Below are 23,626 nucleotides of genomic sequence, written 5' to 3' on the forward strand. Positions count from 1 at the left end.
CTGAGAAAACCATAAAAAGTAAGAAAAAGAAACCTTATGCAATAGTTCTCTAAATAAAATATACACAGCAGGCTAGTCATCCCTAAAAGTGATGTTGTTTAAAGAGTCAAAGTACATCATTCAACAAAATCAATACCCTATTAAGTTAGAAGGGGTTCTGAATATCAAAGACCAACGAACTGAATAACTTAAAGTATAAGTACATGACCCAGGGGATTAATCACACACTGTCATGGTGAAATTAGGGCAATTCTTCCAATCATTAACGTTTTGCTTACAAAAATGTGCTTTTCTGTTTGTCTTTCTGCTAAATGATAACCATTTTCAAGTTGAATCTCCTGATAAAAAGAGTTAAAAACAAGACAGGAGTTGTGCTGTAAAGGTCATACATGCTGCTTCAACATGAAGTAGCCAAAAGACAAACAAATGAAAAATGCCTGGATTGTAGGAAGAATTTGTAAATACTCATTGGCAATCTGCAATGGGGCACTTTAGAAAAGTTAGTGCCAACCTGTGTCCTGAGAATATTGTATTTCCTCCAGTTAACATGCTCTGGATTCTTAAGGACATGTTTAGATTCAGAACATGAGCGACTCGAAGAGAGTTGGGAATAGCTTTAAATTGGAAAATGGCCTGGCTTCAGGGATTGTCTACTTTAAAGCAAGATTTCACCCCTCAATTGTTGTAGTGTCAATCAATACATAAGCCTGTATTTCTCTGCTTGATAGTCATGATACAGTTATTCTCAAGAATAAACATTAACCAGAGGTTATCTCCAGGAAGGAAACACACACTGATTTCAGGACTGCTTTAATTCAGTATTAGGCCCACAAGCCTCCTGTTCACCCCAGACTCTGATATAGATAGTCCCATTTTCGAATGAGACTGATTACGACCTTTGAAACCTTGATGTAAACTGGCAGGCAGGGTCTGGGAGCCTGGAGCCCACAGCTGAATGGAAAGGAGACCCTCTCACTGGATGCCTACTTTGGACTCTAACATTGAGGAGACACAGAATGGGCAGAACAACAAAGATAAAGTGCTTGAGCTATGTTGGGAACTCAGGGACTGCACTGGGCCTTGTAGATATCTAGACCATCTTCATTCTATGAGAGAACTGAGGCCAAGAACCAAAACTCCAACCCAAATCTTTAAACTTTAAACTGCACACCTCTGTGCTTAAGGACTCAGTACTAATTTTCTCAGAAATTAAGATTCATAGGTAATTGCAAAGGCCTTCTTGGAATCTAAGGAGACAGGGTGTGACAACCTCCTAAATGCACTGATTTTTTTCCCACTCTCTTCACCTGAGTACCCTTGTCTGACGAGTCACAGCCCTGGTTAGGCCAGGCCAGGCCAGTGGCAAAGACGTTCCTTCACAGGACCTCAGCCCAGAGGCACCCATGTCCACAGCTAGAAGCCTCCATGGAGGCCCAGGCTAGGGGAAGAGATTTCTGGCCTCTCCAGCTCACGGATCTCTCTCCTCATTTTCCTGGAATGTCATCTAGGCAAGCAGCTGGATGCAGGCTAGCAATACCTGGGCCCAGCAGAAACCTCAGCCCACAGTTTCTCTCAGCCCCACACCCACCCTCACCTCAGCACTAAATTCTCCCCCGCCTCACAACACCCCTTCCTCGGCTCCGCTCCCTCTGCTCAACCATTAAACCCTCCTCCTACCGCCCTGGATAGTCCCGGCTTCCCTCTTCCTCCTTCTCACTGCTGCCGGCCTCCTGCTCCCACTGGGGCAGGAACTGTCTTGGGAAGAGGGGAGCAGGTGAAGGAGGAGTGAGGAGGGCCATGCGGGTCCCACCTGCTTATTTCACACAAGGAGCACCTTAGAACAATGGTCCCCAGACCAGCGGCTAGGACGTCACCTGAGCACTTGCTAGAGGTGCAAATTCGCTGTCCCACCCTAGACCTATCAAATCAGAAACGCTGGGGATGGGGTGGGCAGTGAGTTCAGACAAGCTCTGCGGGTAATTCTGAGGCTCACTAAAGAGTGAGAACCGCTCTCTCAGCGCAAACTGCTTTCCCGCTCCTCCCTACCAGGCCCTCCCACCCCACTAAGCGAACCCCCCACCCCCTCCAACTGGGCTCGGCCGCCAAGGGATGACGCACTGTTGACTCACGCGGGTCAAGGACGGCGGTCTGGGCCGGCCCGGCGATCCAAGGTGAATCGATGGCGCTCGGCGCTCCACCGCGGCGGCGCAGCGGGACTCCGCTCAACTGCTCTTCCCGCCGCTGGGGCTCGGGATCCGCGGACGGGAGCCTTCCCCGCTACCCCAGACACACGCACACGCACGCACACACACACACACCCAGCAAACTCCTGGGGAAAGGCCCAAATCCACCTTCCAGGTGCTCACCGCCCGGCCGCAGCCCAGAACCACGCTCCCGGAACACCATGGGCTGCAAGAGCCCCAGCGAGACGCACCGCACGCACCGCCGGATGCTCGGGCTACTGACCCGCGCGCGCCCCAGCGCCCAGCACTGCGCCAGGCACCCGAGGCGCGTTAAGAAAAGGTGTGGGTTTATTTTAATCAAAGAATGAGAGGTCCAATGAGGTCAGTCGTCCCACCGATGGATTTATTTTATAGACAAGTTACTAATTTAAAAAAGCAAACAAACCATTTGGGCCATTGTTTTTTACAGTGAACAATTATATATACATACATTATAGACACTGTTTAATATAAAACACATATCTACAATCTACTTACATTTCATTAACCTGCTACGTCTAGTTCATCTGTGATTAATTTTAGTCACTGATGAGTCAGTTTCTCTGTTTGAACTGGACTGTACTATCCTCTTAACACCCTGGTCAAACAGGTACTAAGTGATAGCGCAAAACAAGCATTTAAGATTATCAACCATACCTCCCTGACAAAAAGAACACATATGTTCCCGAGACAAGATCTCTAAGATGGTTTTGGATTTAAGGCAGCAGTGTAAGAATGTAATATAAAAGAATATTTCCTTTAAAATTGTGGGCCCTGATTTCGAGGCATACCTCTGGATTTGGGGGGCCTCTTTGTTTTTCTATTAAGTGGGGTGTAGAGATTATAGAAAAGTCATTCAAGAAGGCCCTTTTAAAATCTTTAAAGTTATAACTTAGAAATTTAACCAAAAAGTTCAAAATTACTTTTTATAAATAGAAAAACAATTTACTTTTTTAAAAAAGATGGTGAATTTAATCAGTGAAGAGTCCCTTTATCATACAATCTAAAATCAGTACATAAACTATTTAAGTCAAAATTAAGGTTTCAATGTTTGTTATTTAGCCAGTGCATTGAATATTTTAGGTTTCCAAAATACCAGAAAATGGATTCCCTTTCTCATATAGTTTTTCAGTTCATCTACGGAGATTTTCTGTAGCAACTGTTATATCCAAGTCAAGTTTTCTGAACATGCCAATGTCAATGGTCATCATCCAGCATTAAAATAGCCTTTATCGCCCTCAATGTCCACTTCCTGATCAGAATCCTCTGAAATCTCTGATTCAAGGTCTTCCTGGGAGGCAGGGGAGGGCGAACACTGAGAGCTATCCAAAGCACCTTTATTCTGTTCACTGGCTATGTCTTGCCTCTGGTCGCAGGAATTGTCCAAACTTTCTAGTTCTTCTTTTTTATTGTTTTGAGGGTTCTCCTAAAAGATGAGGATGAAAATGGAGATTGGTGGGATCATGAAATATGGAGCAGTAAGAGACATAAATTAGATGTCTTTTCATCTTTTACAATCTTTTTAATTTTTAGTTTATTGATTGTTTTTAGCTACAATTTTTATTCAGAAAATATATACTTGTGCTTCTTTCTCACTTTGTAAGAAGTAAAGTTCCTGTTGTATCAGAGAAAGATTATACTCTTGCCGGACAAGAACAACAACCAATCACAAATATAATTGTAAAGGTACTATGTCAAATGAACACTTAATTCCAGCCCAGACCCATGGTCTCAAGATTCTCAAAAGCTTAGGGGGAAAAATAAATTAGATCACTACAGATACAAACTATCTTTATTCTTCAACTATTTAAATCTTTCCAATTAACAGGGTCTTCCAGACATTTAAAAAGTATAAATGCTCAATAGTGAATTAAGAATAAAGTTTCAAAATTATTAGATCAATCCTTTTTAATCCATTTTCTAGGGTATAATTTACAAATATATACACATATAAATATGTGTAGCAAGTTATATAATCATGGCAAAGAAAAAATGCAGGACTGGAAGAATGTTGCCAACTGAAAAAGGGAGACAAGTACAATTTACTTAAAATCTGGAGGAAATTTCTGGAAAATATTCCAAATTACATAGGAGCCACTATTTTAAAAGTTGCTGGTAAACTGCCTTTGACCAAGAACTAGGTAAGTTAGTAAATTTTTAATCCTATGTTTATCTAAAATGCACATAAATACTATATAGAAATATTACGATACACAGCTAAGGTTTTTATATCTAAAGCAAGGCTATAGAGTGATAGATTTACCAGGCTTACAACTAAGGTTGTCAGAGATTATGATCCTAAGGTCATACAAGGTCAGAGACTGAGAAGGAATTTGAAATTTTTTAAATCATATTAGGATAATGAAATTATGGGAATTTTATTTTCTGTTTCAGAGTGTTCTTTGTGACACCATCTTGTTTTTAATGAAAAAGTTATGATTGCTAAATTTTAAAATGCACACTGCTTACAGTTTCCCCACTCATATGATTGTTTCAAAAACATTTTATTATAAATTATATATACACTGGCAAATGAAAAATCCAGCAGTTGTCAGATAATTTTGGAGAAGATATCCAGATTAGGATATCGAAAACTAATCTTTAGCTTTAAGTCAACAGAGCTTCTTTAAAAACTGAATTAGCCTTTACTTTTTATCACATGTTGCATAACAAGGTCATTGGAAGAAAAGACTGTTATAAAGTGTAAGCTACTTTCCAAACAGGCTTGGGTTTCTCTTACTGTTTTTATATTCATTTTGAGAGCTAGAATTAATGGGGAAATAATTTTTAACTCTTTGATATTTAATTCTTCTAAAAAACAGTGTAAACAAGACTTAAAGGTGTTTATTTCCTTATATTTACCCTTGAGCTCTGCCTGGTTTTATTATGGCTGTGTAAATAAAAGAAACAATTTTCTCCCAAAGATAACTGCTTAAGTCATTTACTGCAATTACTTTATCTTTCCTGCGTTAATTAGATAAACAACATATGGGGTTTATAAAACAATTAGCTGGAAGTTTTACTAGCCAGTGTGTGAAAACCCAAGCATAACTGATATAGGAACTGCATTAGGTGCTTTTAGCATTACTGCCGCCTGAACAACTCATCCTGAATTTCAGCAGGACTATTTGCCTTTTTAATCAAGGTGAAGAGGTGAAATAGTCTCTCAAATGACTTTTGCATACAACCTACAACAGGCCTCGCATTGAGATAACATGATAAAAATATTTATTTCCATAGAAACAGAACCATGTCAATACCTGTTTTAGTCTTCTCCATTTAGCGCGTCGATTCTGAAACCACGTTTTGACCTACAGGAAAGACAGAGGGAAAAAAAAAAAAAAAAAAAAAAACTAGCCAGGAGCCCAGAATCCCAAGAGACTTGGGGAGCGGAGCGGGGTTGGGGAAAGCCGTTCAGGGGCCGCTGAGCAGCCCGGCGCTCCAGGCGCCAGAGCGCACCGAGGCTCCACGTCTTTCTTGGGCCCCGCGACCCCCGCCCCAGGAGCCTCCCCTGGCTGGCGGGCGAGCTCACCTGCCTCTCGCTAAGCTGCAGCATCTTGGCTAGACGCTTTCTCTCGGGCGGGGAGAGGTATTTCTGGGTCTCAAACTTCTTCTCCAGCTCTATGGTCTGGTCATTGGAGAACCTCACCTGGCCGCCTTTCCTTTTATGCAGTGGCCTCTGGAGGAAAGGGCTCCATAATAGGGGTTTGCCTGCGGGCAACAGTGACGGTTACTGAGGGTCCTGGAGCGGCCTGGCCCACCCTAGTCCTGCCTGGCCCCTCCCCGGCGGGGGGGGATGACAAAGAGGAGGAAGGGAGGCTAGAGGACACTCAACCAGATAACTAGACACATTCACATACACCCACCAACACATGGACCCACCTCATCCCACCAAGACACATACCTAGAGACTGAGGAACACCCAGTCACACACCTACACTGCATATGTACACAGATCGCACTTGTACACTCACAGACACATAAAACAGTCACACCTACAGCTAGATACAAACATTTTGACCCCCCAAAAAACACCTGCTATAGGTTGAGCTTAAAATACTATGACCCTCTTAAACCAGTGGCTCTCAGAATTTATATACAACTTTTTGCGCCTCTAGGTCCTCTCCCTTGGTGAACTGCACCTTCCAAACACGGGAGCGTGCATTATGTTAGGGAGGAGTGGGTCTGTCACACTAGTCAAGGCGTTGCTACCAGGGGCCGGCAGCTGGAGCCCAACCCACGGCTGCGAGGGAAGCCCTCTGGCCCGGGCGCGGGCGTCAGGACACGCGTGGAGCTTCCAATCCTAGCCGGAGGGTGCAGCGGCCTCCTCTGATTTCACACCCAGCCTGCGGGGGCGGCCAGTTAAAGCCACCCCGTGGGCTATGGCAACATTTCCGTCAATGTGTTTCCTGTTGGTCTATCTCGAAAAACCCTTTGCTTCCTCCTGCGCAGTCCCAGTAGTAACCCAAGGAAACCCAGGGCGCGCTCCGTGAAAACGTTCGCCCCCAGGCTCGGCCCAACTGAGGGTCCTCCTCCAGCCACAGCAGGAGAACAGAGCCACGCCGGGCCTGTGACTCCAAACCCTCGAGGATGGACTCGAAGACACAATATAATAACAAGCAAAAAAGAACTAAAATATAACCCCCAAATCTCCCCAAAATACAGCTTCAAAGTCTCTTTAGCGATGAGAAAGGAAGTGGGGAACTGAGGGAGGGACAGCACCACGATAATGATGACATTAAAATGTCAATTAATTAAAATGTTGTCTCCAGGGTGCCAGCAGAAGCTGCCGATAACAGAGTAGATTTAAAACCCTGGTAGCTCAAGGCAGGGAGCCCCGTTTTATTTATCCGGGGCTTCAGATGCCGGACGCGCCAAGGGCCACTCGGAGCGCGGATCACGGGTGGCTTACTTAGGCCGTGCACTCAAACTCTATACGGCCAACGTGTCCGCGCTACCCTTCCTGTTGCAAAGATGCGTCGGTCAGTCCATCCATCAGTCCGTGGGTCTGCTGGCCTGCGCTAAACGCTTTGAAAGCTGGCATTGGTTTTGTTGTTGTTTTTTTCTCGAGATTTTGCTTACGTCAGGATTCAGAATGGTGCAAAACAGCCTCAAAAAAAAGGAAGCAACTGGTTATTTTAGCTGCCATTAAGTCACATCCCACACAGAGGAAATGAACAATATCAGAAAAACGGATCCCGGCTATCAGAAGTCGAGTGTTTCCTGAATTTGTCTGTATTGAGGATGTCGATAAAATAATCAGCAGCGTGCACTACTCCGGGGGAAGGGTCTGCTTCATGCAGCCAGGAAAACACTTAACAGCTTCTGAAACCAGATTTACTCCTATCGAGAACTCAAGATTTCCTGTATGAACGGAAAGGGTCAGCCTCTTTCACTACACAAGCTTGTTGAACCAGGTCCAGCCCCGTAACCACCCGGGCCCGGCAACTATCCCTGCCCCGCAGGAATGGCCCGGAACGCCTTGGCACTCCCTCCCAGTCTCTCCGGCTAAGACAGCCCCAGCCCGGGCGACACGCGCCCCCAGGACTGCCTTCGGCCCCCAGCCCCGGCAGCAGCGCCCGAGGTCTGGCCCCGGCTCGGGCGCCCCGACGCCTATAAGGTGCAGGAAAACCAATCTGAGTCATGGTGCGGTCAGTCTGGGCTGCGCGCCGCCGGGGCCCGCGCCTCCTGTCCCCGCGCGCGCCCGACAGCCGCTTTTCAATCGCTTTTGCCACAACTTTCTATTGCCTCTCCCTCCGCCCCCGCCGCCTCCTGGGCGCTGCCACCTGCCGGGTGGCGCCCTCCTCTCCGCCGCCCCGGCCCAGCCCCGCCATGACCCCGGCCGCCTTACCCAGGGGGTCGTGGCGGAGCAGGGCGTGCGTGTAGTCGTTCACCGACCGCGGGAAGGGGTACAGGGGGCCCCCGAAGCCGCCAGGTCCGTAGGCGGCGGCCAGTGCGGCGGCGGAGTGGTGCGAGAAGGCGGGGTGGATCGGCGTGGGCTCGTACACCGGGGTCCGGTAGGAGGACACGAGGCTGGTGAAGGAGGAGTTGGGGGACGGCAGCGTGGGCGTAGGAGTGGGCGCGGCGGGCCCACGGCCCAGGATGTCCTCGATGTAGAACGGCGTCGGGTGCGCGGGCTGCAGCATCGGCGTGGGCGCGTAAAGCGGCACCCCTACGGCGCCCGCCGCCGGCGGCCCGGGATGAGGGTACTGCATGGTTCCGCCGAGCTCCGGCCCCTCGGAGAGCTGCCGGCCCGTTCCGCGGCGCTACATTTATTCGCGCTCCGCGCTCCCGGCGATAGGCTCTGCCGACCGCGGGGTGGGGCCGCGCTCTCTGGCCCCTTCCTGCCGCCTGGTCCTGCGGCCAATCGCGCGGAGCCCAGGGAGCCGCCTCCCGCCCCCGCCCTTGGCCCGCCCCCGCCGGCCGAGCTCCCCGCCCCCGGGACTTGAACGCTCCCAGCCTCCGAGGACCTTGCGCCCCTCTGCCCAGCCGCCGCCGACCCTCGATGCTCCAGGTACCCTGGCCCAGGACGCCCTCGAAGGAAGCCCAGGGCCGCGTCCGTCGGGCGAAGCACAAGGAAAGCAGCGGCTTGGAAGGCGGACTCAAGCGGCCCTAGCCCCAAAGGGGAGGCATCTCCGCCGAAACTCGGGGGCTTTGGTCCGGGCCCGAGTCCGGGCCCGGGGTGGCGGGAGTAGAGGCCACTGGCAGGGTCGCGCCTTCGCAGGCTTGAGAGCCCCCTCCCTGGTTGGTGCGCTCCCTGGAGTAACGGTGGCACTGGCTGTTGGCACCGAGCGTCTCTGGAGCTGGTAGCGGGAGAAAATGCCCTGGGTTCTTGGGGCAGCTCCAAGGAGGGAGATCTACGGCCCTTGCCTGCGTCCCATTGTGGTAAGGACGATTATTCCTAAGGTGCTCCGGACTCTTGGCCTCTCCGGCCCGTTTCATTTGTGAGGCCCAGGACTCAGCCACTTCCTTGGGGACGCTGGCAGAAGTCCCTTCGTGTAGAAATCGAGGGAAGGCAGGGGTCCTACGGCGTCAGGCAGAAGCTGTGCAATCATCTCCAACCCATTGGGGGCTGCTCCATGTCCCCTAGGTTCAGATCCTAGGGGATCGCAGCTGCGTACAGCCCCGCTTTCCCGTTTTGCACGTGTTTTCTATTGAAGCCGTGAAGCTACCCCGTGTGGCCTCGGCTCTGTGCAGCTCCACTCGCCTTCGGGGCAAGGGGGCATTTTCTTGATTGACGCCCTCCTGCGGTCGTCACACCTCGCGGTGAGCGGTTTCTGCCAAGGTCCCCCATTAATCGTGGAAATGAAAAGACTTCGAGGCTTTTTCTATTGTGAGTTTTTATGTATATCTTGGAATTATTTCTCCAATTGCAGCAGGGCCGCAGTAGGAAGAAGAGTGGGCTGGAAGCCGAATGGCCTGAGTTCAAGTTTCAGTTTGCACTTTTTTGTTCAGCAACTACTGTGTGCCAGCAGTGAGTAAGACAGATGTAGTTCTTTGTCTTCGCTGTGGCAGGAAACAAATTTTAATAGGTGACTTATGTATGTGCTAGGAAGGAGAAGTACGTGATGACCTGAAACCTTATAACAAAGGAACAGACATCACCTTGTCGGGGGAGAAGGCTGTGTTAAGGAAGGGAAAGTTCCCCAAGGAAGTGATATTTGAAAAATGAGTAGGTGTCAGTTGAGCCTAGAGAGGGACGAGCATATCAAGTCCATGGAAGAACATGTGAGTGTTGTAAACTTTTCAAGTCACCCTCCCTGAACTTTCCTCATCTAAAACATTTAGGACTTAGCCTAAAAATTTCTGATCTTTTGGGGTTGAGATCATAGGCATCGTTCAGAATCCATTGAGAGACAAAGAGCTACAGGCACAAACCCAGCAAGTGTAATATGCTATCATTCGAGTTAAAACCCTGGGAGAGGGTAAGAACAGTTATCTGTGCCTTTGCTCTATTATATAAACTATCTCTGGAAGGATGCACAAAGAACTAATAACAGGTGGAGTTGGAGGGAGAATGTACTGTACACTTTGTGACTGGAGAATTGAACCGTGTGGATGTGTGACCTATTCATAGTATAAGTAGGTCCTTGAAGGAGTGACTGATTCTAGGTCTGGGACAGGAAAAGTACAAGGTGAGCTCAAGGCATCTTGTGCCAGCAACCACAGACAGAAAACAGGAACCAACTTGAAAGGTCTTCCATTGGCCAAATTTGGAGTATATAAGCATCAAAACACATATAGATTATAAGAGGTGATAGTATCATTATCCACAGAGAAACTCAGAGAAAGGGATGATAGATGGAAGAATGCTAGCTAACAAATGTAGAAAGATTGATAAAATCAGAAAATGCAATCATTCATTCAAGAATCATTGGAACTAAAATCATCAAGTGAAATATTGTTGAGGATGAGGATTTTCATAAGGTCTCATAGTATCACCCCAATTGATTGGATTCTGGGATTTTTTTTTAAAGCTATAAAAGACATTTGGGGAGATAGTAGAGAAGAATTGAATATGAATTGTATGTTAGATGACATTAAATGAATGTTCATTGTTTTAGGTGTGATATTGGTATTGTGGGTGAGATGTCTCCTTATTCTGGGAGGTACAAGCTAGGGTATTTGGGTGTGAAGGGTCATGAAATCTGCAGCTTACTTTCAAATCGTTATGTATACATACAGACATATATGTATATACACATATGTATATGTAAAGAGCAAGATAAATCAAATTAGAAAATTATTCACTGGTGAATTTAAGTGAAGAGTACATAGATGTTCAGAAGCTGGTTTCAGCTTCTCTGTAGGTTTGAAAAGTTTTAGTATAAAAACTCAAAAATAAGTATGAATTTGTATGTTAAAAAATAAAAATACTGTCTCCGTTTTTTTAAATCGTAAAAAATTATTTGAATTATTTTTTAAGCCTGCCTACAAGTTCAGGTAATGCATTGCTCCTGGAAACCATCTGTGGAGGGCTATTTGCTAATGATTGGTCTCTCTGGAGTCTGGTCTGATGTTGTGCCCCCTCCACTGGTCATAATTCTCCTCAGGTGGCCTGATGGCAGGTGCTGGGAGACTGTGAAAGTGAAATGTGCTCTTCTTTGTGCCGAGGACAGAGAAGGGATTTGGAGACAAAGAAAGGACAGTTGTTATTACCTGAAGCTCAAAGGTGACTTTAGAAGTTATGTTTGGTCTTCAAAGATTGCGATCTCAGTAAACTAAGCAGATAACTGTGGTTATTGTTTTTTCACAAAATTGTTTTTTCTTCCTCATCTTTGCTTTTCTCCTTTTTCCTGCCCCATCCACCTAGAGAGTAATTGAGATGATTACGCCAATTTGTTTAATGCCCTTATAGTAAATCACTAGCCGGCCATCATTCTCACGTCTTCATAAATGGTATGGGTTTATAGCTTATCCTATGCGTGACTCAGCCACCAGCCAAAAAGATCTAAATCTACAAACTTTCCAAAACTAAATATTAAAATGCTAGGAAAATAATCACTAATGTGGGAAAAGGAAGCCTCATTCCTTTCTTTGATTTAGCCCCAGACCCTGTGAGGTGGATGGAGATCTTAAAAGGCATTGGTACAACATTCCAACTCAGCTACATAATCCTCACCAGCAAATTGAAGCACTTAATTCTGTTAAGCTATATAACACCACCTCTTCTAAATCCAATCGTCAGATCCATGTTCATTTTGCTATAGTTAAAAAAAAAATTACAACCACATTTGTGAGTGTCCACATTTATTGAACTACATAATTTTTAATATCACTTGTGTAGGTTTTATAGTTTGTTTTATTGTTTTAAAAGTCACTTGGGGCTCTAAAAGAACTAGATTTTTCCAAAGTTGTCCTTATAATTTTTTTTTTTCACACAGTCAGAACTAATAAAACAAAACTGTTGTAGCTATTTAATTCAAAATCTCTTGGAGTTTCAATATTTCTTCTCTGCTGGATACTAAAACCAATAAAGCTACATGAGATTTTAATTATATTCTGAATTAAACAAGACTCTCTCTAAAAACTTGGCACCATTTATTTTAGTCACTGCTATTGTGCAAGACACCAAACTTTGTAAGAAGAGAAGGTGATTCTTACCTCTAATTATCAGTAGGAATTTAGGTAAAATTTTTCAACTTATTTTCACTAATTAATTGTACATAGAGGTAAAACTTCAAATTACCTATATAGCTTGAGGGCATCAATGGATTTTTACTATATAACAATTGAATTCTGTTTTGCTTACACTAAAAGTTTTATCTTCAGTTGTTAGAATGACTAAATCATTTATTAAAATCACATGTCAAATCATTGTATTATATTTTATTTAAAATTTGACAAAAATCTAATTAATTAGTATGTTAGTGCTTTGCTATCTTAGAAAAATGCTAAGACAATCAAATAGAAATGTCTTATCCATGTCATGAATCTAATCAGAGCTCTGGAATACATGGGCAATAGTCAGCATGACGTTGCTTCAGTAATGCTCCCATATTATGTACTGTAATGTACTTTACATAACACAGTAATGTGGGCAAATTTTACTGACCATGGAGCTTTGCTGTGGAACTTTATGATATTTATTTGCTCAGTTAAAAAGGTGATAAAGTACTCTATAACAAAAAGACAGAGAACCCGATTTTTTAATTGGAGAATAGATCTGAATAGACATTTCTCCAAAGAAGATATATAAATGGTCAGTAAGCACGTGAAAAAAGTTCAAAATCATTAGTCATCAGGGAAGTGCAAATCAAAACCACAATTAAATACCACTTTGTACCTGCTAGGATAGCAATAATAATTTTTTTAAAAACAGAAAATAACAAATGTTGCTAAGGATGTGTAGTGTTAGAACCCTTGTACATTGCTGGTAGCAATGTAAAATAAAGCAGCTGCTTTGGAAAACAATCTAGCAGTTCCTGAAGAGTTTAAACACAGAGTAACCATATGGCCCAGTAATTCCACTCCTAGGTATGTATATATGTGTATATATGAAATGAAAACATTCATCCATACAAAAACTTGTGTACGAATGTTCATAGTGGAATTATTCATGATAACCAAAAAGTGGAAACAACCCAAATGTCCATCCATTGATGAATGAATAAATAAAATGTACATCCAAGCAATGGATATGTACATCCAAGCATATTATTTGGTAATAAAAAGGAATGAGGTACTGACACATACTACAACATAGATGAACTTAAACATTTTGCTAAGTGAAAGAAGCCAGATACATAAATATAGATAGACAGATATAGATAGATAGATGAATATATCTCACATCTTCTTTATCCAATCATCTGTCTATGGACATTTAGGCTGTTTTCATGTCTTGGCTATTGTAAATAGTGCTGTTATGAACACACGGGTGCATGTGTCTTTTTGAATTACAGTTTTCTCCAGATATATGCCCAGGGGTGGGATTGCTGGATCATATGGTAAGTCTTAGTTTTAGTATTTTTAAGGAATCTCTATACTGTCCTCCATAGTGGCTGCACCAAACTACATTCCTACCAACAATGTCACAGAGTTCCTTTTTCTCCATACCCTCTCAAGCATGTATTATTTGTAGACTTTCTAATGATGGCCATTATGACTGGTGTGAGGTGATATCTCATTGTAGTTTTGATTTGCATTTCTTTAACAACTCAGTGATATTGAGCATCTTTTCATGTGCCTGTTGGCCATCTGGATATGTTCTTTGGAGAAATGTCTATCTGCCCATTTTTTTTTCTGCCCATTTTTTGATTGAGATTTTTCTTTATATTAAGCTGTATGAGCTTTTTGTATATTTTGGAAATTAATCTCTTGTTGGCCTCGTCATTTGCAAATATTTTCTCCCATTCCATAGGTTATCTTTTTGTTTTGTTTATGGTTTCCTTGGCTGTGTGAAAGGTTTTAAGTTTAATTAGATCCCATTTGTTTATTTTTGCTTTTATTTCCATTATTCTATGAGACAGATCCAAAAAAATATTGCTGTGATTTATGTCAGAGTGTTCTGCCTGTGTTTTCTTTTAGGAGTATCCAGTCTTACATGTAGGTCTTTAATTCATTTTGAGTTTATTTTTGTATACAGTGTTAGAGAATGTTCTAACTTCAGTCTTTTACAGGTAGCTGTCCAGTTTTCCCAGCACCATTTATTGAAGAGACTGTCTTTTCTCCACTGTATATTCTTGCCTCTTTTGTTGTAGATTAATTGGCCATAAGTACATGGGTTTATTTCTAGACTTTCTGTCCTGTTTCATTGATCTACCTGTCTGTTTTTGTGCCAGTACCATACTGTTTTGATTACTGTAGCTTTGTAGTATAGTCTGAATTTAGGGAACATGATTCCTCTAGCTCCATTTTTCTTTCTCAAGATTGTTTTGACTCTTCAGTGGTCCTGATTTTTTTAATTTTTGTGATATCATCTGAGATAGTGTGGACACAAAAGTCCCCTATTCTTAACTCTAAGAAGCACTCTAAAGATTCTATTCTGAGAAAAGGAAAAGGCAACAAATGTTATGGTGCCCAGACCACAAAGAAGTCACAGGTCTTGTTCAGCAGGATGGGCTTGGGTCATAGAGAAAGCTTCAGTTCAGGGAGGTGTAGGGGAAACATTTTGGAAATCCTAAATGTGAGGATCAATGAGAACTGGGGATGATCACCTCCTAGAAAAATGAGGGCTTCATGGTAAAGACACGGTGAGCTAGCCTATAGGATCTCAGTCTCTTCCTTAGCAATGACGTCATCTCAGATAAAGCATAATCTGGCTTCCCAAGGACATATTTTTCACCCAGCTGTGAAACGGGCCTGAAATACTGAATTATGTAAGATAACTCATCAAAGAAATCTGAGACTATTAGGAGTAGTGGGAAGTACTGATCATGCCAAAGTTTGACCTAAAAGGAATTTCCTACCTGAAGTCATAGGTCCCAAGAAACTAATAAAATTGGTTGCTTAGAAGAGAACTACATGGTGGTGCAGACGTAGGGGTGGGAGTAAGAATGAGATGGGAAGTGGCTTTATGCTGTATACCTTTTGTACTTTTTGAATCTGAACACGGTTCCTGAAACAGTGTCTGGCGTGTAGTAGGTGCTCAATAGACATTTTCAAAAGGGTAAATGAATGGAGTCAAACAAATGTGATTTTGAATTCTAGTTCCACCATTTTTACTGTGAGCTTTGGTTAGTTTCTTACCTTTTTGAGCTCCAGTTTCCTCAAAAGTGGCATGTGGATTGTAATAATGTCTCTCTCTATAATACCGTTATGAGGATTAAATGAGTTATTGCATGTAAATCGCTGGCATACAGTAAGCACTCAATAAATGGTAGTTGTGATGATGATGGCAGTGACAATGTTGGTGACAGTGATGATTATGACAACTACAACAATGATGATAGAAGAGAAGTAGACCAAAGGGCTCTCCTAATTCTTTTATGATGATAGAGCATTGCTCTAGTAAATATTGCTTGAAATGAATGCACATCATCTGGATTTGGGGAATCTTTGATTACAGGGAGGTTTTTCAATTAGAAATGTACTTGAGGATTTAATCTCAGACATGATTCTTTCTTTTTTTTTTTTCTTTTAATTGAGGTATAGTCAGTTTACAATGTCGTGTCATATTCTGGTGAACAGCTTCAGTCATACATGAATATACATATATTCATTTTCATATTCTTTTTCACTGTAAGCTACTACAAGATGTTGAATATATTTCCCTGTGCTATACAGTATAAACTTGTTTATGCAGACATAATTCTTGAACAAGATCTTTCTGTGATTCCAGAAAGCCTTGTTATTGGTTAAGCAATGGTAACATGTGCAAGTGCTATTTTTGAATAAGAAGCCTACACCTACCACTTTACTTCCTGGGTATGCACCCATTCCTGGCTGATCTGGGATATTAAAGTGAAAAACAGGAAGTCTCCACAAAAGAAAAAAAATGGAGAGCAAAGTTATTTTCTTAAATCTAAATGTATAAGAAAGTGTACATTGTCCCTTTTGGTCAGTCACATAAGTACATACAAATATACAGTATATGCAAAATTATTAACCAGTTAGCACCATGTTTAAAATAAATTTGATTTCTACCACCTTTTAGTTTTAAAGTTATAATAATTGCACTTGGTTATTTCAAACTCCATGTATTAAAAGTGTTTCAATTATATTTTAATTATCTAATATTTTATTTTAGATAGGTCATAGATACTTTTTCATACAAAGGATAGGAAATAGGCCCATTATTTGTCTTTATAGAAACTTCAAGAAAAGATTATTAGGTTTATCAATTCTTGGTCTATTCCCCTTGATAAAAAAAAAAATCAGAGTGATTCTAAAAGGATAGCTTGATTGTGTTACTGCTATTCTGATTCTGAGTTACCCAGCCAACTAAGTGATCTGTAATTCAGTGAGAAAGTAACAACAGCCATTTAAAGTAAACTTTTTAATAGAATATCTACAAAAGGTTTTGTACCAGTTTCTCTTCCTTTTCTTCCTCTTTGGGAGAAAAAGTATCAAGTGAGATCTGCTACTGATGCTTCTGTTAAAACAAAAACACTTGCTTTAGCAGGTAGTTTGCCAACCAAGGTACAGCAGCAAGGTTTTTCAATTTCCTTCAAAACAAAAGTTTTTGAATATGGAGATTAGGTTAAACCTAACAAGATATCAGATAAAATTCTTATTACTTAGGTCTTTTCAAGTACATATTGAGGAAGTATCTTTGAAGGCATGGGAGGTGTCCATAAAGATGAGAAAGACTTGCCTGGCAAGGGGTTGGAAGAAAATAATAAGTAAACATATAATAATTTTGTTTAAGAAGAGTGAAATAGGAACAAAACAGGCACACATTTGAAAAGGAAATTTCTCTTGAAATCAATTCTGCTATGTGTCTAACAAGTTAGAAAATGTTGATGGGGAACTACACTGATTCTGTTCGTGACCAGGGAGTAGAAAGCCGAAGAGCATCGTTTCCACTCTAACAACAAAAAACTAGACAAACTGTACCATCATAACTTTTCTTGAGCCAAGCAAAGAGCTACCATCTCAGGACAGCCAAGTACTCTGTGGAAATAGAACCCCTTCCACTGAGATTCAAGGATGAGCAGTAGCTGACCTGTGGCTGAGCCCGGGAGGAAGGCACACCAGATACCATGCAAGCAGGTAAGAAGACTTCAGCTAAAATGTTTAACAAATTGCCAAAGGCTTAATGGGAGCTAACATGAAAGTATAGACCCTACAGGAGCTGTAGACACAATGGGACTCCATTCCTACTAGGAGGCTCTTCTCCACAGACTTTACCAGGTGCTCAAGAAAAACTGAAGCCCAGGCAGGAGACCAGAGAAAGCCTCCATTCGTGTTGCATGTTTGGAAAGGGAGAGGCCCCCACTACAAAAAAAGGCATGAAGCTCTGCCTGGACCCTTCTTATTTACAGACCAAAGCCACAGGGAGAAGGGCAGCAATACTTATGGCTTCCAGGGAACAGGTGAAGACAACTGTGGTTGAGATGAAGATTAAAAAAATTAACAAAAACCCTCTACTCTAGGGGAGGGGCAGGAAACGCTCTCCTGCAAAGAACCTGCCAAAGTTACAGGCGGGCTTTGGCTACCCCAGGGAGGGACAGGATCACTGAGAAAGCCCAACTACCCCAAGACCCAAGACACAGGGCCTCCTTAGGACTAAAGCTGGATCTGGACAGCAGAAAACCATCTCCAATCCCCACCTCCAGGCCAGATATCCCCAAGAATCAGGGAACAGCAGCCTTCTCATGGCGAAAGAGCCAAAGTGTGCTCTGAGACCCTTCTGCGGGCTCAGGCACACAGGGAAGGCCGAAATCTGAGACTGCGTAGGGGCACTGAGAAAAGCCCTCTAGCAACTCCCCCCACTCTAACCCAAGTACTGAAAACTAAAGTTAAAGAGAAAAACTTTAAGGCAGCCAGAGACACATTAAATGCAGAGGAACAGAAATAAGAATTACATTCCAGGCTTCTTACTAGAAACTGTGTAAACCAGGAGACAATGGGGTGACATTTTTTAAAGTACTGAAAGAAAAAGTGTCAACCCAGAATTCTACCCCCAATGAAATATCTTTCAGAAATGAAGACTAAAGATTTTTTTAGAAAACAAAAGTGACAGAATTCATTACCAGCCATCCTGTATTATAAGAAATATTAAAGGAAGTTCTTCAAGCAAGAGGAATATATCAGAGAATGTGGTATCGTACACAAAGAAATAGATCCACAAAAATAGATGAAGATCTGCAGAAATGGTTGAAATGAAAATAAATAGAAAAATATGTTTTCTCTAATTTTTAATCTCTCCAAAAGATCATTGTCTTTCAAAATGAAATATAGTAGCAATGTATTGTGGTTTTATTGCTTATATAAAGTAAAATGAAAAACCACAGAAAAGATGAGAGAGAGTAATTAGAGTATGCTGTTCTTAGGTTCTTAGATTATGTATGAATCAGTATAATTTTTTTGAAGGAAGACTAAAATTAATTCAGTACATATATTGTAAGCCTTTAGGCAGAAACTAAACAAAAATTTTAATGGAAATAAAATGGATTCATGAAAACCTTCAATTAATTCTAAAGTAGGCAGGAAAAGAAAAAAGAAACAAAGAGCAGAGGGAACAAATAGAAAACAGCTAGCAAGATTATGTTTAAGACAAATAATCACATTAAATATAAATTAAATAAGCAAATTAAAAGACAGATTGTCAGATTAGATAAAGCGAGATTATAATCTTAAAAAAAAACTCGGTTCAAATAGAAAAGAGAGTTAAAAGGAAAAGAACGGAAAAAGATATATAGGCATACCTCTTTTTATTTCACTTCACAGATACTGCATTTTTTTACAGATTGAAGGTTTGTGCTAAGTCTTGCATCAGACAAATCTACTGGCACCATTTTTCCAACTGTATGTCCTCACTTTGTGTCCCTGTGTCACATTTTGGTAATTCTCTCAAACAGCAACCACCACCCTGATCAGTCAGCAGCCATCAACATGGAGGTCCACCAGCAAGAAGACTAGGACTTTCTGAAGGCTCAGGTAATGGTTAGTGATTTTAGCAATAAAGTATTTTTAAATTAAGGTAGGACTTTTTTTTTTTTATGCTATTACATTCTTAATTGACTACAGTCTGTAGTGTAAGCTTAACTTTTGTATGCACTGGGAAACCAAAAATTCTGTGTGATTTGCTTTACTATGATCCTCACTTTGTTGTGGTGTCTGGAACTGAATCCACGTTTTCTTCAGGGTATGCCTATGCCATGCAAACGCTAATAAAGAAAAAGCTGCAGTTGAAAATCAACTATACCTCAATTTTAAAATCAGTTAATTAATTAAATTTTAAAAAGGAAATTAAGAAAAAAGAGAAAGCTGGAGTATCTACATTAATACAAAAGTTGACATTAGAATAAGGAATATCCCCAAGTATAAAGAGGAACAACAGTGATAAAGGGTTCAATTCATCAAGAAGTGTAACAATTCTAAATAGGTATGTACTTCATGGCCCAGGTGCTAGAAATGAAAAGAACTGAAAGGAGAAATAAACAAATTCACAGTTGTAGTTAGAGACTTCAACATTTTAATTAATAGAAAAACTAGACAGAAAAATCAGTAAGGTTATAGAACACCTGAAAACCCTATCAACCAACTTGGCCTAATTGACATTTATAGGAAAATGCATCCAATGATAGAACGTATTCTTTTCAAGTTTAATATTTTACTTAGACTTTACTTATCAAAGTCTAATATTAATTAGATCCTTACTACCTCCCAGATAATCAAAGAATCTTTGAACCCTTTAACTCCTCTTACCCTTCTTCCATCTTATATGCTATCCTTAAGAGTTTTCATTTCATACATATTTTAGACCATACAAAACATTGTTATTGTTTTATAGCGCTTATTTACCTTTATATATTTGCATTTATATTTCCTGTTGCTCTCTATCTTTCCTACATCCCTGAGATGCTATTTGGTATCATTTTCTTTCCAAATTTTTTAAAATAAAAGTATAGTTGATATGTAATGTTCTGTTAATTTCTGGTATACAGCATAGTGATTCAGTTATACATATATATACTCTTTTTCATTATAGATTATTACAAGATATTGAACATAGTTCCCTGTGCTATACAGTAGGACCTTGTTATTCATCTATTTTGTATGTAGTAGTTTGTATGTGCTAATCCCAAATTCCTAGTTTATCCCTCACCCCCGCCCCCACTTTCCCCTTTGGTACCATAAGTTTATTTTCTGTATCTGTGAGTCTGTTTCTGTTTTGTAAATAAATTCTTTTGTATCATATTTTATATTCCACACATAAGTGATATCATAAATATTGTCTTTCTGTCTGACTTATTTCACTTAGTTGCTACAAATGGCATTGTTTCATTATTTTTTATGGCTTAGTAGTATTCCAGTGGATATGTGTAAACCACATCTTCCTTATCCTGTCATCCATCAATGGACATTTAGTTTGCTTCTGTATCTTGACTATTGTATATAGTGCTCCGATGAAGACTAGGGTACATGTATTGTATCATTTTCTTTTTGTTTAAAGAATAGCCTTTAGTATTTCCTTCAGTGCCAGTTTGGTGATGACAAAATCAATTTTCATTTCTTAGACGCATAACATGCCTTTAACGCACCATCATTTCCAAAAAATATTTTCATTAGGTCTAGAGTTCTGTAATGGCAATCAGTTAATTTGTTTCTGCTATTTAATTATCTCTATTGTTTTTTCACTTCTCTAATTTATTTATTCCCACTCTGTTATGTCCTTCCTTCTATTTGCTTTGTGTTTAGTTTGTACTTCTCTTTTAACTGCCTTAAGGTGGAAGAGCAAGTTAAGATCTTTTTTCCTTTTTCATATAGGTATGTACCCATATAAATTTCCTTCTAAGCATCACTTCTCTGCATCCCATATGCTTTCTTGGGGAGGCGGTAATTAGGTTTATTTATTTATTTATCTATTTATTTATAATTTATTATTATTATTATTATTATTATTATTATTATTATTATTATTATTATTATTATTATTATTATTTTATGGAGGTACTGGGGATTGAACCCAGGACTTCATGTATACTAAGCACACACTCTACCACTGAGCTATACCTACCCACCCTGCATCCCATATGTTTTGGTACATTCTGTATTTGTTTTCATTCACCTCAAAAGTATTTTCTAACTTCTCTTGTGATTTTTCCATTGACCCACTGGTTATTTAGGAGTGTATTGTCTCATTTCTTCACATTTGTGAATTTCTCAAATGTCCTTCTATTATTGATTTTTAATTTTATTCCATTGTGTTTGGAGGTCATACTTTGTATGACTTCAAATTTATTGAATTTAACCCTATGTCCTATGACTGTAGGTTTCAAGGGAACAGCCGGACAGGTCAAATAATGACAGTTCTCTGAGAACAGTGTTTTCAGGGAGCTCCATACCTGTTCTACCCCAGCGAGTGACTACTAGCCTACTGGTTTTCACTATGTGGGACTGTTGGTTTTCAAGGCTAATGTGGAGATGGGGAGAGTGATGAGAACAGGTCAAGTTAAAACACCACGAAGCTCACCATTCTTACCAAAACACATCCTTTTTCTTTGGTAAGTTTTCCTTGGGTTGTTACAAGCGTTTGGTTCATTACCAGAATTCTGAAAAAATTGATCTTGACACATTTTCTTAGGATTCTCATTGCTTTTATGGAGGAATAGGTTTTTGGAAGACCTTACTCCACTGTTCCCGTCGACTTTATCTCATTCAGTGCTTTGAAGCTATCATTCCATTGTCTGTTTCCATTCTTTCTATTGCAAAGTCAGCTGTCAGCATAATCATTGTTCCTATGAAAGTAATGTCTTTTTCCTTTGGTTACTTATAAGGTTTTTTTTCTTTATTGTTTGCTCTTAGCAGTTTGACTATGGTGTACCTAGGTGTGACTTTGTATTTATCCCGCTCAGGATTTATGGGGCTTCAGTCCCATTCTCTCTTCTTCCTTGTTAGGTGCTAATTACATGCATGTTAGATCTCTTCACAATATTCTTCAGAATTTTCTATTTCTTTCATGTTTCTCATCCTTTTGTCTTGCCTTGTTTCAGTGTAACTATTTTCTTCTAACTTATCATCCACTTTTTAAAACTTTTTAACTACATCTGTTAAGAACCTAAACACATTTTCTAGAACTGAAAAATATAATAAATTATGAATTATTATATTTCTTATTCTATAATTTCCAATTTTCACCCAAAATATTCCATTTTGTCTTTAAATTCTTTAAATGTTTAATTTTAAAAGATCATGTTTGGCAACTCCACTAGCTGTAATTTCTGTAATTATTTTTGTTCTCTTTTCTCTTAGTTTTTGGTCTGTCTCCTTGTATACTAGGTTTTTTTTTTTTTAAAGGAGTGTAAACAGCTGTGTTTTATGGGCATACTATATGCATGATACATTTTTAAATTGTCATGTTCATTTAAGAACATTTTTCTATCTGCTGATCAATTCTACTTACAATATTGATGCCTTTGTGATTCAATTAGTTTTTCTTTAATATATGATAGGACTCCCTTTATATTTGAATGGCTTATATTTTAAGTCAAAATCACATAACATAAAATGAATCATTTTAAAACTTATTATGGTGATCATTTCACTATATATGTGAATGCCAAATCATTATGTTGTACATTTAAATGAATGTTATATGCCATTTATACCTGAAAATTTTTAATTTAAAATAAATCATTTTAAAGTGCATGAATATACAAAGCACTTAGTATATTCACAATGTTGTACAACCACCATATCTGTCCAGTTCTAACACATTTCTAACATCCCAAAAGAAAACCCCACATTCATTAAGCAATCACTCCCTTTCCCACCGACTAAAAACAGTTTTGGCAACCATCAATCTGTTTGTATGAATTTATTTATTCTGAATATTTCATATAAATGGAAACATACAATATATGAACTTGGGCATCTGACTTCTTTCACTTAGCGTTGTATTTTCAAGGCTTACCCACATAGTGGCATATATCAGTATTTCATTCTTTTTTATGGCTAATAATCCATTGTATGCATATAACACATTTTGTTTATTCATTCATATGTTGCTGGGTACTTCGGTTGTTAATATTGTTTGGCTCTTTTGATAGTGCTAACATGAACATTTGTGTATCAATTTTTCTGTGGATAAATGTTTTCTTTTCTCTTGTGTAGATGCCTAGGAGTGGAATTGCTGAATCATATGTTAATTGTACATTTAACTTCTTTAAGAACCACCAAACTTTCTTTTCCTGTGTTCTTGAGAATTTATCTTTCCTTTTTTTATTAATTTTATTTTTTATTGAAACACAGTTGATTTACAGTGTTAGTTTCAGGTGTACAGCAAAGTGATT

The 23,626-nt window shown here is 40.4% G+C and overlaps 1 protein-coding gene across 1 annotated transcript; it reads right to left on the reverse strand.

Annotated features, from left to right (window-relative positions):
* Positions 1-2,565: 2,565 nt before the first annotated feature.
* On the reverse strand, positions 2,566-8,531 carry HHEX (hematopoietically expressed homeobox). Its single transcript, XM_032491315.1, has 4 exons — positions 8,074-8,531; positions 5,755-5,933; positions 5,483-5,533; positions 2,566-3,648 (listed from the first exon to the last, which is right to left on the reverse strand). The coding sequence occupies exons 1-4, from the start codon at positions 8,435-8,437 to the stop codon at positions 3,430-3,432; spliced, it is 813 nt and encodes a 270-aa protein (XP_032347206.1). The 5' UTR covers positions 8,438-8,531; the 3' UTR covers positions 2,566-3,429.
* Between the last annotated feature and the right edge of the window lie 15,095 nt (positions 8,532-23,626).

Source organism: Camelus ferus, chromosome 11 (assembly GCF_009834535.1).
Source record: "Camelus ferus isolate YT-003-E chromosome 11, BCGSAC_Cfer_1.0, whole genome shotgun sequence".
NCBI lineage: Eukaryota > Metazoa > Chordata > Mammalia > Artiodactyla > Camelidae > Camelus > Camelus ferus.